Source organism: Nelumbo lutea, chromosome 8 (assembly GCF_056320005.1).
Source record: "Nelumbo lutea isolate HS-2025 chromosome 8, American lotus-T2T, whole genome shotgun sequence".
NCBI classification, from domain to species: domain Eukaryota; kingdom Viridiplantae; phylum Streptophyta; class Magnoliopsida; order Proteales; family Nelumbonaceae; genus Nelumbo; species Nelumbo lutea.
In genome coordinates, this window is record NC_142691.1 from 7,392,122 (window position 1) to 7,405,167 (window position 13,046).

General features: G+C 39.4%; 1 protein-coding gene across 2 annotated transcripts in view; it reads left to right on the forward strand.

The window, feature by feature from the left end:
• Positions 1-13,046, forward strand: part of LOC148842470 (DNA repair protein RadA-like protein) — a 70,470-nt gene that overhangs the window by 7,163 nt on the left and 50,261 nt on the right. For both annotated transcript variants that reach the window (XM_088958583.1, XM_088958582.1), the window contains exons 3-5: positions 4,429-4,487; positions 4,628-4,699; positions 6,780-6,863. In XM_088958583.1, coding sequence (XP_088814709.1) covers positions 4,429-4,487; positions 4,628-4,699; positions 6,780-6,863 — 215 coding nt within the window. The remainder of the gene's footprint in view (positions 1-4,428; positions 4,488-4,627; positions 4,700-6,779; positions 6,864-13,046) is intronic.

Below are 13,046 nucleotides of genomic sequence, written 5' to 3' on the forward strand. Positions count from 1 at the left end.
CCTGCCCCCCACCAAAGGTCAGTCCAAGATTTGATTTTCAGCCCATTACCTACTTTGTATTTGGTGAAAGAAATGAAGGAGGAGAAAGTTGAAGAGATACCTTTCCAAGGGTTTGAAGCTTTTACCCGATTCAACAATACTTTGCTATCCCAACCATCGGTGTGCCTTCCATACTTACTATCGATGATGGAAGCCAACATAGCGTCTGTATTGACTAGGAATCTCCATAGCCACTTCCCTAAAGGGGCTTGGTTCCTCTTCTTGATGTGTCCTAGGCCAACGCCTCCAATTTCCTTGGGTTTGCAAACCTAATCCCAACCAATTAGGGGCAGATTAGCAGCCTTGATTAAAGTTAGCCTAGCACCCTTTGACAGGTAATTCTTCTTCCATGTGGCCAGCTTTTCTTCACACTTTTCTATCACCGGATCCCAGAAGCTTTCACTTCTAGGGTTTCCTCCCAGGGGCATCCCCAAATAAAGAATAGGCCAAATTTCAACGTTGCACCCTAGAGCTTCCTTGAATTTTTCCAACAAAGAATCACTTATCTTTACTCCCACTAAACTGCTTTTTGAGAAATTCATTTTAAGTTGTTACACCATTTCAAAGCATGTTAGAATCCACTTCAGATTTTTTATTGTCTCCAAATAAGCATCCAAGAAAAGGAGAATATCATCAGCAAAAAGTAGATGGGAGACTTGAATTGCTTCTCGGCCCACTTCAAAGCCTTCAGCAAATTTAAACTTTTTGCTCTCTCGAAGAAACAACTTAACACATCAACAACTAGGGTGAATAACAAGGGGGAGAATGGACATCATTGGCTAAGGCCCTGTCTAGCCTTAAAATAGCCTTTATGCTCTCCGTTCACAAATACCAAAAACCAGGCTGAACAAATACAACTTTTTATCCACTGCACCCATCTAGGGCCAAAACCTTTTAACTGCAAGATCTCTAGGAGGCAATTCCAATCAACTTTGTCGTATGCCTTTTCTATGTCAATTTTCACTACAACTCCCAGAATGTTTTTTTTTTTTTGTCTTCTTTCTTCTAAGCATTCATTGGCCACAATAAGACTGTCGACCATTTGTCTCCCTTTCACAACACAAATTGATTTTTGGAAATTAAATCCCCTAAGACCTCTTTCAGTCTATTCACCCGTACCTTGGCCAAAATTTTGTATATGCTTCCAACCAAACTTATGGGATGGAACTCTTTTACTTCCAAGATGCTTTCTGTTTTTTTTTTTTTTGGAATTAGAGCTATAAAAGTTGAGTTGTTTCCCTTGTTTATGATAGCTGAATGGTAGAAATCATTAAATACCTCCATTAAGTCCAATTTTATTGTGTCCCAGCAAGTTTGAAAGAAGAGCATGGGGAAGCCATATGGCCCAGGAGCACAATCCCCATCCATACTATCAATAGCCGCCTTAATCTCATGTTCCTCAAAATTCTTCTCTAATCAGATCTTCTTCTCCTTTGGTAAGGTGTGGCCATCCAAAGAAGTCAAGAAGTGTTTTCTTGGAGAAACCATAGAAAAAACATCTTTGAAATGCTTCAAAATGTTCTCTGCAATTTCCTCTTGATCCTCAAACATCTCTTTGTCCAACCTTCAATTTGGAAATGTGATTTTTCCTGTGTCTCCTTGAGGCATGGTTGTGGAAAAATGTTGAGTTGTTATCCCCTTCCTTCAACCATTTAATTCTGGATCTTTGTCTCCAAAAGATTTCTTCTCTCCTGATTATCTTTTCCTAATCAGTCTTTAGTGCCTCTCTTCTCCTGAAATCTTCAATGCCTAGGGTCCCATTTTGCTCCCTTAGGTCTAGATCATTCAAAGCCATAATTAACTTGTTTTTATCTTCTGTCCACTTTTTAAATTCCTCTCTTCCCCAAATATTCAACTTCCTCTTCAAATATTTCAATTTTTGCAGGAAGCAAAACCCAACCCAACCTTCCACCCTGCGTTCTTCCCACCAAAAAGTCACCTTTTTTTTTATGAAAATCCTTGTGATAAATTCACACCTTCTCCATTCTGAACCCTTTTTTCAAAACCTCATTTTGCAAGATGACCAGCCAATGATCTGATGTGCATCGAGAGCTTAAGGCCTGAATTAAGTCAGGGAAATTTTCCTCCCATTCGTTGGTTATCAGAAATCCGTCTAATCTTCTGCAAATGGCTCTTTCTTGCAAGTTAGACCATGTGAATTTCCTGTTGTGGAGAGGAAGATCTCAGAGATTGTGCCTAGCAATGAACTCTGAAAAATCCTTCATACTTCTAGGAAAATTTTCAAACTCATGAATTGAGTCTAGCTCATACCGCAGTCTAGAGAGTTGGGCCCATAAACTCCTATTAGGATCCAATTGAAACCATCTGAGATACAGGTGAAAAGAATTGATAGAGAGTAATCCCCTTTGTCAATTTCTAAGCCCGTCACAGTCTCTTCTCTCCACATGATGATACCTCCTGCAGTCCCAGTAGCTGGCAAGACTGCCCATTTTCTCCCTCTGATTCTCCAGATAGCTCTAATGAGCTTTCTATCCACTACTTCCTTTTTTGTTTCCTGAAGGATTACAATGTTTGGATTTTCCCTGATTAAGGTGCCTTTGACCATGCTTCTTTTTAACTGCCCTCCCAATCCTCTAACATTCCAGCTCAAGATCTTCATTTGTTCAGCCCCGTGGTCTTGCCCTTACCGTGTCTACTGCCAAAACTATAAGCCGAAGATGGTTGCTGATTCACAAGTCCCCACTGTAGCCTTTTCAGTTCCCTGTTTGATCCTTTTTTCAGATCAGAATTCTGTTTCCTCCCACATTGAAACATCCCACTAGCCATCTCCAATGCGTTAGCCAAACTGTTGGAACCAAATTGTAATGGGTCTGTAGCTCTTCCTTCCTGCTGCTGATTTAATCATAGGGGGTCTCTTCTGTCATCTCCTGAACTTGGGAGCTTTGAGTGAGCACTGGAATTGTAGAGATAATCAATCCTGCCCCTTTCCTGGGTGCACCCCACACACACACAGAAGGCACTTTTCTGAGTTGAAGCCATTATGTTTATGTCATTGCTATTCTTAATGCATGGTCAGAAGAGGGAACTTTGGGAAAAGGGCTGATCTTTAAGCTTGACTTATAGAAGGTAAATCACATGGCCTAGGAATTTTTAGAGTACTTTCATGGTAGGAAATATTTTGGGGATAAATGGAGGAAATGGGCTAGAGTCTTGCCTTGTTGTGCTTACTCTTCAGTTTAGTGTCTCTCTTTATGGAATATGAACTGTTCTCCCTCCTTCTAGAGGTCTTAGAACTCTTCAATGGGATTTTCACTGTACCTTCTTGTTTTTACTTCCTAAGGTTTTTGAAGTGCACAATGAGAAAGTGGAAAATTCCAACCTCTAGTTTGCCACAATACTTTAATATTTTTATTTAAACTATTTATGGAGTTGTCAATGTGCTGGGTCTGGTTCAGGACAGGTTGTACCAGTCTGAACCGATTCTGATTATCAATCGGTTCCATATGATAGACCCTGAACTGTCCCAAAGCTTCTTTCAATTTAGTTTCATATTGTTCCCCTCTCAATACACTTCTTGGGCCAATATTATTGCTTCCCTAGCGGACCCAACATCCATTCATTTTTGTTTTTTAGTTTTAATATTTTTTATCTATCAACAGCAATGAAGAGAGGAAGAAACATAGAAGAAACTGCTGTTCTTATAGCACCTTGTAATTTTAGTTTAACTAAATCAGAAGAGGAGGTCTACTATTTGAGAAGAAGCAAAACCAGTAGGCATCTAAGCCACTTCAACTACTTATATATTAGACTTTTGTGTGAAAGACTAAATTACATCTGGTCATAAAGCTTACATACACCAACAGATGCGGCTGTTGGGGTTGACTGTACTAGTACTGTTCTACTTTAGAGTTTTTGGTTGTGTTGGATCTGCCATGGAGGTTCAGTTATCTGTTTGTATTTTCCTTTTGTTCAATCAACTATTTGGGTAGGCTGCACAAATCCTGTTCCACCATTCTGCTCTATCAAGAGCCATATTTTCTCACAAAATACAATAAAATCACTTTTTACCACTTTAAATCACATCTTCTTTAGTATTCCTTTGCTCATTTGGATCCTTCTACTTGAACCACATCACTCCATGCTGGTGCAGTCCTTGTTTGTCTATGAACATGTTCAAACCATCTCAGTTTACCCTTTTCATCTTGTCAGTTATCACTAATTGGAGCCACTCCTAAGTCCTCTTTAATGTGTTCATTTCTCATTCATGTCCATAAAAATGTAATTTGTGTGATGTGAATGCCAATAACTAAAAATTTAGTTTAGTTCTAAGAAATTACGTTGTGATTATTGATGGGGGAACATATTATCTGCACATAATTATTTTCCGAGATTTGTAGGAGTGATTTTGCCATGGATTGGATTTTGCAGGCTCCATGGTTTTAGTTGGTGGTGATCCTGGTGTTGGCAAGAGCACTCTCTTGTTGCAGGTAAAAGTCTACCTCTGGGATTAAGCTTTTTGGAATGTCTGTGTTATTTCATTCTCATGACATGTTTATTTGTGTAAATCTTGAATTTACTCATCTCCTGAAATCATGCTGCTCTGACCTTCCATTATCAAAATCTGAAGATTGCTGCAATGCTAGCTGAAAGGCATGATTTTGCTCCGCCAGCTCCAGTTCTTTATGTTTCTGGTGAAGAGGTCAGTTTTTGATTAGGTTGCATGCTGTTATGCTGTGATATTATCCTTTGATTGAGAATGATCTGCTTTGGCTTTATAACTTTTATGTACATCAACCAAATGATTTTTTACCCATTGCCAAATAAAATAAAATAAAGATTTTAGTGCTTTGTCAGCGGTGATGGTTGTCCTTTCATTTGTTAACATATCATCATTTTCTTTAGAATAATTTGGTGTATAGAGGATTTCATGGAGAGTAGGATTCCACAATATTATGTTTTACTATGTACCAAAGTTCAAAATTTTGATATGATACACTCCGTGTCAGGCATACTGTATTGTATATTTTAGGTATCAATACACCTATTTGAAGGGCTTTTGGAACAAAACTTGTTTTTAACAGTTAAAACTCAAATTTTGAATAAAGAAACAAGAAAAAGTGTGAGGTTCAAAGTCTCAATACATCTCTTGTGCCATATTAGGATGTATCAAAATTTTGAACCTTGCTATGTAAGGTAAGACTTCTAACTCCAAGTAGTACGTGTTTATGAGGTGTTGGGATCACATCATCATTATTGTCTAAAATCTGAATATGGCATGGACTTTTTGAGAAATGGTGAATAATATTAATAGAAATAAAGGAAACAAGGCTGCTGAGGGAGAGGTTTCGTCAAAACAGCCATGCAAAAAGGAGCCCCAAAGCTATCCCTCACAATACAAGATTCTTATCCCAAATTAAAGATTTCCAGTGATCAACAAACATCTCTAAATTAACACCTCTGAAACTGTTGTTAATGGTACTCCAATTCACCAAAGTTTACTTCACAGCTGTGCACACTTTCATTGGAGGCAAGGCCTTGTCTTCGAAAATACGTCTGTTTCTCTCTTTCCATAAACACCAATAGACCATCAAAGGAACAGCTTTCCAAAGCACCTTACCCCGGTTGGAAAAAGCCTGATTCCTCCACTGAGTCAAAAGGGATTCCAGATTCACAGGGATAACCCAGCTCACATCGAACAACTTTAGCACATGGGACTAGACTCTATGAAAGTAACTGCAGAGAATCAGAAGATGGTTTGCCTTTAGGGGTGGATTTGAGCCGAGCCGAGCCGAATAGTACGAGGCTCAAGCTCGAGCTTGAGCTCAGTTCGAGCTAGAACCTTGAGCTCAAGCTTAGCTCGAGTCAAAAACTCATAAGCTCGAGCTCGATTTGAGAAAAATGTTTTATAAAAATAATTTTTATTTGATATTTAAAAAATTATGAATTATAATATTTTTATTATATATATATATATATATATATTTGAGCTTGGCTCGCGAGCCTCATGAGCCAAGCTTGGTTGAAACCGAGCTGAGCTTGAGTAGCTCGTGAAGAGCTCGGCTCGTGGCCACCGCTACCCATCTTCCTCGCACAAACTGCAGCTATTCACAAAGATCATACCCTTTCTCCTCAGGATATCTATAGTGGGAATGTTACCTTTCAAAGCAACCCAGATAAGGAATTGAACTTTGAGAATTATGCTGTCAAGTTGATGCTTTTTAGGGAGTCCCTGAAACCAAGAAGTGTCCAGCCCTTTATCCTACCTTATTACTGTTTGGTGCGTAGATAATATCCCAACATGTGAACTTATGGGGGGTTTCTTAAAGAATTTCCTGTCAAGAGGAGTTTGCAGAAGAGGTTTTACAAGAAATCTCTTCATCTTCCCCTACTTGTTATCCTCTTCTTATTCTATTGTTATTTTTAAAACCATGATTTTTTTTCTTTATTCTCATTTTTTCAAAATTGTAGTTTTTTTTTTTGTGGTTAGTGGTTGAGAGGTTCTTGATTTCTCTCTCTCTCTCTCTCTCCCTCTCTCACACACATGCACACATTTTTATCATATTTAGTGGCTGGTAAATATGTTTTAATTAGTTAGGTTAACAATATGCCTATTTAATTCAGTTTTATGGACTTTGTTTGATAAATTCAATTTTATGTATTTAAAGTGATGGAACTTGTAATCATTATCAGGATGTATGCTGTTTTAATTGACAGAGTATTGATCAAATTGATAACTTGAATAAGTTAAGATGTTTGATTATTTCCATTTGATATGACAGAGTATTGAGCAAATTGGTAACCGAGCTGACCGTATGAGAATTGGAACTGAGGAACTTTTCTTATATTCGAGTACTGATATTGAGGTTGAAGCTTTAGCTTTTTTATTTTTTCCTTAAGATTTTCAACTTTCGCCATAAATATTATTTGTGGAAACATGAAATCGATAATGTCATTTGGCAAACTGCCTTACTACTGTTTATGTATTCAAGTTACAAATTGGGAATACTTTGTTTCTTTGTACTCATTTTGGATTGTTCAGCAGTCATGGATGAATTGATCAAACATATTTATGATGTGGTCCCTGGTTCATTTTGTTTGTTGATGACATAGTATTAATTTATGAATCTAAAGAAGGATTAAAATTTTATCCATGGAGGTTTTAAAAATGATGACTAAATCACTACAATAGGATACACACAGTAGTAATAGGAGTGGAAATCAGGGTAACTTGAGATTGGAGACTAAGAGATGTCTCAATGTGGCCTCTTTCATTACCTTGGTTCAATAATCCATAACAAGGGAGAGATTGAGAATAATGTTTTTTTATTGATGAATAATAGTAAGTTTATTGATTCAGAAGAAAATTAGAGTGAGTTCATACATCATCCCAGTGAGAGGCGCGAGCTGCAGCCCTTCCTTGAAACTTACAAGTAAACTAGGAAAGAAAAACAAGAATCACAACTGAGCCCAAAATAAATCTTCCCTATTTACCCCTTGCTTAGCTAACACATCTAACAAGGTATTTGCTGATCTCCCCACCCACTGTACAGTGACCAACATATTCCTTGTCAACCAACTAAATTTCTTCATTTCATTCTTGTATTGCCACATAGCCTCTTCTGAATTTTTCAACCAACCCACCACCACTTTGGAATCCCCCTCGATTATTAATTGTTGTACCCCCAGCTGGTTTGCAAATTGGACCCCTTGTACAGCAACTAAAAGTTTTGCCCTGATGGAATTCCCAATTCCCAAAGGACCTGAGTAGAGCAACAAAATCTCTCCCTTCTCATTTCTCAAAGCACCCCCCATTTATGATAATCCTGGATTACCCATGCTACTTCCATCAAAGTTCAACTTAATTGAGCCTTCGGGTGGAGGAGACCAACTTGTAATTGATTTGTCCTTTAAAGATGAGCACCTTGCTACTGCTAACAAATTTCTCCAAATGTCATTAAAGGAGAATTAACGAAAGATTTCCAAGGTCTTCAGCCAATGTATTGCCCTGTTTAACACACAGTCTTTCAAATCTTGGCTGTTCCTTTCCTTATCTTGAAAAATTCAGAGATTCCTTTCTTCCCAAAGTCCAAGTCAAGGCAGCACGAGCACATCTCCACATAATTCTCCCTATTTTTGTAGGCCAATAAAAGGTAGAATGGTTGAAGAGCATGTGGACTTCTGCTGGTAGACTCCAACTACCCCTAAACAACGAAAGTAGCCAAGCCCAAAGGTCTGCAGAAAAGGGACAAGATACTAATAGATGGTAACAATCCTCACCGTGAGCTCTACAGATGATACACCAATTAGGAGAAATATAGAGAAAAGGTCTTCTTTTTTGTAGGTTGTCTAAAGTGTTTACTTTCCCATGGAAAACTTCCCAACAAAAGCCATAATTTTTGGGGGGACTTGCCTACACCAAATTTCTTTTGACGGAAAGGGTTGGTGAGTAGAAAGTTGAGAGATGGACTTGAAAAAAGAAGCACAAGTGAAGGTTCCATTGGGTCTAGGAGCCAAACCCTCTTATCTGGCTTGGAGATCCAAACAAACCTGATTAAGACACCCAAGCAGAAAAGAAAGAGACTCAATTTCAGCATCCCTAAGTCTTCTACGAAAACCAAAATCCCATGTAGGATCTAAGGGTGTTTCCAAGGGTGAGACAAATTTTGAAACCACCTCTTTTTTGTACAAAGAAATAGAAAAAAGCTAGGGGAACAAATCCTTTAACGGTGAGTCTCCTACCCAAATATCCTCCCAAAAAAGGATAGAGTTGCCAGAACAAACTTCATACCTGATAAAATTGAGGAATTGAGGAAGGGTGTTGTGAATAGCCTTCTAAGGTGCTGCTAGTTTAGCTTGCCTCGATACACTAGCATCCCATCCATTCTTTGACCTCCCATGAATGCTTCCCACCACCTCATGCCACAATCTCTCTCTTTCCAAAGGCCATCTCCACAACTATTTCCCTAACAGAGCTTGATTCTTTCTAATTACCCTCCCAATTCCCAAACCCCCATCTTCTTTACTTCTGCACACAATTTCCCAATTAACCAAGTGATCATTTTTCTCTTGTCCCAGCTCCCATAAGAAGTCTCTCATCAACTTCTCCAGTTTCCTAGCTTCCCTAACTAGTATCCTAAAGACAGACAAATAATAGGTAGGTAAGTTAGCCAAGGTAGCTCTTATTAGGGTAATTCTTCCTCCTAAAGAGATATAGTTCCTCTTCCAAGAGACTAATCTCTTCTCAAATTTTTCTAACACTGGGGTCCAAAATCTACTCTCCCTAGGATTTGCCCCTAAAGGAAGCCCTAAATATGACATAGGCCAAGCAGAGGTGGAACACTCAAGACACTCCGCAATAGCCTCGACCTCCCCTACCTCCAAATTTATACCTGCTACGCAACTCTTTTCTAAATTTATTCTCAAATTAGAGACACTTTTAAATCCTTTTATTAGCTCCTTTAGGTTTGCTACCTTTTCACTAAGACCTCCTTCACCAAAAATCATTAGGTCGTCTGCAAACTGAAGGTGGGTGATGGGGACTTGGTGTCTCCCTATTCTCCAACCCCTGATGGCATCTTCGCTGGCAGTCTTAGTAATGATCCTACCAATCACATCAGCTACTAAGGTAAAAAAGAATGGTGAAAGTGGATCCCCTTGCCTGACACCCCTGCAAGCTGGAAAAAAAACCCTCATCGTACCATTTACCAGAATAGAGTAGTGACAAGTACTGATACACCCAAAGATCCAACAACACCACTTGTCCCCAAAACCACCATTCTGCATAACCTCTAATAGAAACTCCTAGTCCACCAAATCATAGGCATTTTCAAGATCCAGTTTACAAATGAATCCTTTCCTACTAGACCTTTTCATTTCCTCCACACACTCATTCGCAAATAAGATCTGATCTGTTATTTGTCGCCCTTGAATGAAAGCCCCCTAAGTTTCACTAATGATGGTAGGGAGGACTGTTTTGATTCTCAATGAGAGCACTTTAGCCAGAATTTTATAGATGCTTGTCACCAGACTAATAGGCCTATAATCTTTTGGGTGGTTGGTATCATTCTTCTTAGGTATCAAGGCCAAAATGGTGGCATTAATTCCAGGGCTTATAGTGTGATTGTCTGCAAATTCCTTAAAGACTTCAGCTAGATCCTCTTTCAACACCTCCCAACAGTCTTGATAAAAACCCATTGTAAAGCCATCTGGACCCGAAGAGTTCTTTGAGCAACCAGTCTCCTGCTGGTAGACACACCAGTTGCCTTTGTCCCTTCCCAAAAAATTCAGTCAAAGCTATGAAGAACCCCTTTCTATTCCTCTTACATTCAACAACATATCTTCTCCCTTCTAGTGTATAAAATCCTGTCAGTTTATCTGCTTACCTTTTGAACAGGCTCCAGCTATGAACTTTCTTAGCCACTCGATCACTTCTATTCCTTCCAGCAATATTGTACCCTTTTTTGCTTCCCTTACCTTCAGGCTTACCTTCCCCTTGATTCTCATCTCTTCGAACAAGAGATTTTTTGCTTCTATCTTCAAGGATCTCCTCCACTGACCTGCCTGCACGAACTCCATCCCCTCCATTTACATTCCCCACCAGCCTATTTTTTTGACTCTCACACTTCTTTCTTCCCCTTCTCTTCTCCTATCAAGGTTTTCATCCACAAGCAATGCATCATTTACAAAGACTCCTCTTCATGATGTTATGAAGTTTTGAGAATAATGTTGCATATAGAATTAGAGCAAGTTAGATAAAATTGATGGATGCATCTAGTGTCTTATGTGATAGGTGCTCTTCTGCCAATCCTTAGAAAAGTATTCTCAAATTTAAGCTTTACTGGTTGTTTCTATTTGATAACTGATACTATCAAAGATGCATCAACAGAGTGATGTTTTGGGTGGTGGGGCAAGGCCACAAGAGGCTTCTAAATGAGTTCTCTGCATTTTTAAAGTGGTTGGGGTAAAAAAAATGTGTTTGTGTCTGACATTCTTTCCTTGGGACAGATCAGGCATAAAGTGGAAAAATCAAAAGGTCATGATTTTACTGTTTAACTGGCCTTTTAGATTGTTCAACCCATGAAAACCATCGAATAACTTCGACCTGGAAAGCTCACCTGGTCACCAGTTCAATCATCCATTCTGGTAAACACTGCTTCAAAGTTGAAAAATCTATTGGATGAAGGCAAAATAAAAAAAAAAGAGGTAATGCTGAACTCTTAGATATAACAACATTATCGATGGATCTTCTGTTACCAAAGATGCATTGGTTTGTTTCTTTCAAATAGTCAAGCATATTGCTAAAGGAAGCAAGTTCAATAATATAGCCATATCTGAATTAAGTCATGAATGTTTCCAGGACCGCCCAATGTATGCCAAGCTTTGTCAAAATGTGTGATGTAGGACCAGCTCAGTTCTAGTCCTTAGAGAATGTGAATGGTCTTCTTGGATCAGAAATTTATGGCTGTTGATAGGGTGCCCCAACTACAAAGGGAGTAGGACTTCCCACAGCTACCTGCTTGGACTGTAGAGTAGAGGCTACACACAGAACTAGAAAAGGATCTTGAAAAGAAATGTATTTCTGAAACACTGCCTTCCCTAACCATCTTTGTTAAATCATCGATAACATTAGTTTTTTGAACACTTAATTCATCAATCAACCATTGTGATGAATCTTCACCTCGCTTATCCAAACTCTTAACTGCAACATTTGGAACCTTTCCTTCGACCTCTAGCTTAGGAATCACCATCTCTATGTGTTCTGCTATCCTTGGTTCTTCAACAAACTCTAAGACTCCTTCCATTGTTGATGTTGGTGGAACTTGTGCTGTCAGGTTGTAATTCTTGAATTAGTTTTATTTGAACTTGAAAGATAAAGTCACTTACTTTCTTATTAGGATCTACTACAGTCAACAAATTTGTATTTTGCACATGAATTTTTTTTAACTTGCTCCTCTTCTATTTCTTCTTGATCATTAACCTCAAGCTGATCATGGGTGTTGGAAACTCCAACAATTAATGTTTTTTCTTGGCCTGCACCCTCTTGATTTTTAATATCTACAATTTCTATAGCTTGAAATTCTTCTTCTTTAGCTTCATCCTCAATTTCAGCTATAGGACAGGCATCAACATGCAAGGAATCATTTACTTTCTTTTCAACTTTGTACCTTCTTCCCATTGACTTCAAGTTCTTTGTTGTACTGTTGCTTCTTCTTTTGCTCGAAATTAGTCAACTCCATATATAGATCATCATGGAAGTCTAGTAGGATGTACTTTTCTTGCAAAGACCTCTTCATCTCTGCCCATGTATTAATTGCATCATCACTTCTATTTTCTAGTTATTGCTCAGTTTTCCACCATACTTTAGCATGATCTGTCAGCTTCATGCACGCAAATCTAATCCTTTGTTTGTCAAACATATCATGCCAATTGATGGAGCGCAATCCGGCCGGTCTTAGCTGTCTGCGGCCTTGCTTTCGAACGGGGTAGCAGGGAACCTGAAACGGAGGAGATGGGAAAGCTCCGGGGGGAACCCGGTGTAGAGGCTCCGAAGCTCAAGTTAGAATCCTTCAAAAGCAAGGTAATACCAGATAGCGCAAAGTTTTTGCATACCTCTGTTGTCGGGGGGCAGGGGACTCTTATAATCACTTCGTGCACTCGTCCCGGGGCCCTTGTTAGGTCAGGTATGATTACCCTTGTGCTTGTCAATTCGGCCATCGTCCTTTCTGCTGAGACATAAGTGTCACTGCCTAACCGTCATCTAACTGGAGATGGCGGTGTCAGTGGCGGTGGCAGGTGGCCGTTCAGGGTGCTGCCACCAAACGTCAGATCCCAAGTCAGTCAGGCGTGGCGCCCTTGGGCACGAACTTCCTTAGTGTCAGGCGTGGTACGACTTGTTTGGTTTTGGTGCCAAGTGATGCGAAGTGCTGAGCGAGGCGGTCTTGAGCTCGGCGAAGTGTATCCCGAGCTGTTACAAGGTGGGTCAGTTCGGCGAAGTGTATCCCGAGCTGTTACAAGGTGGGTCAGTTCGGGCCCCCGATAGGGAGCTC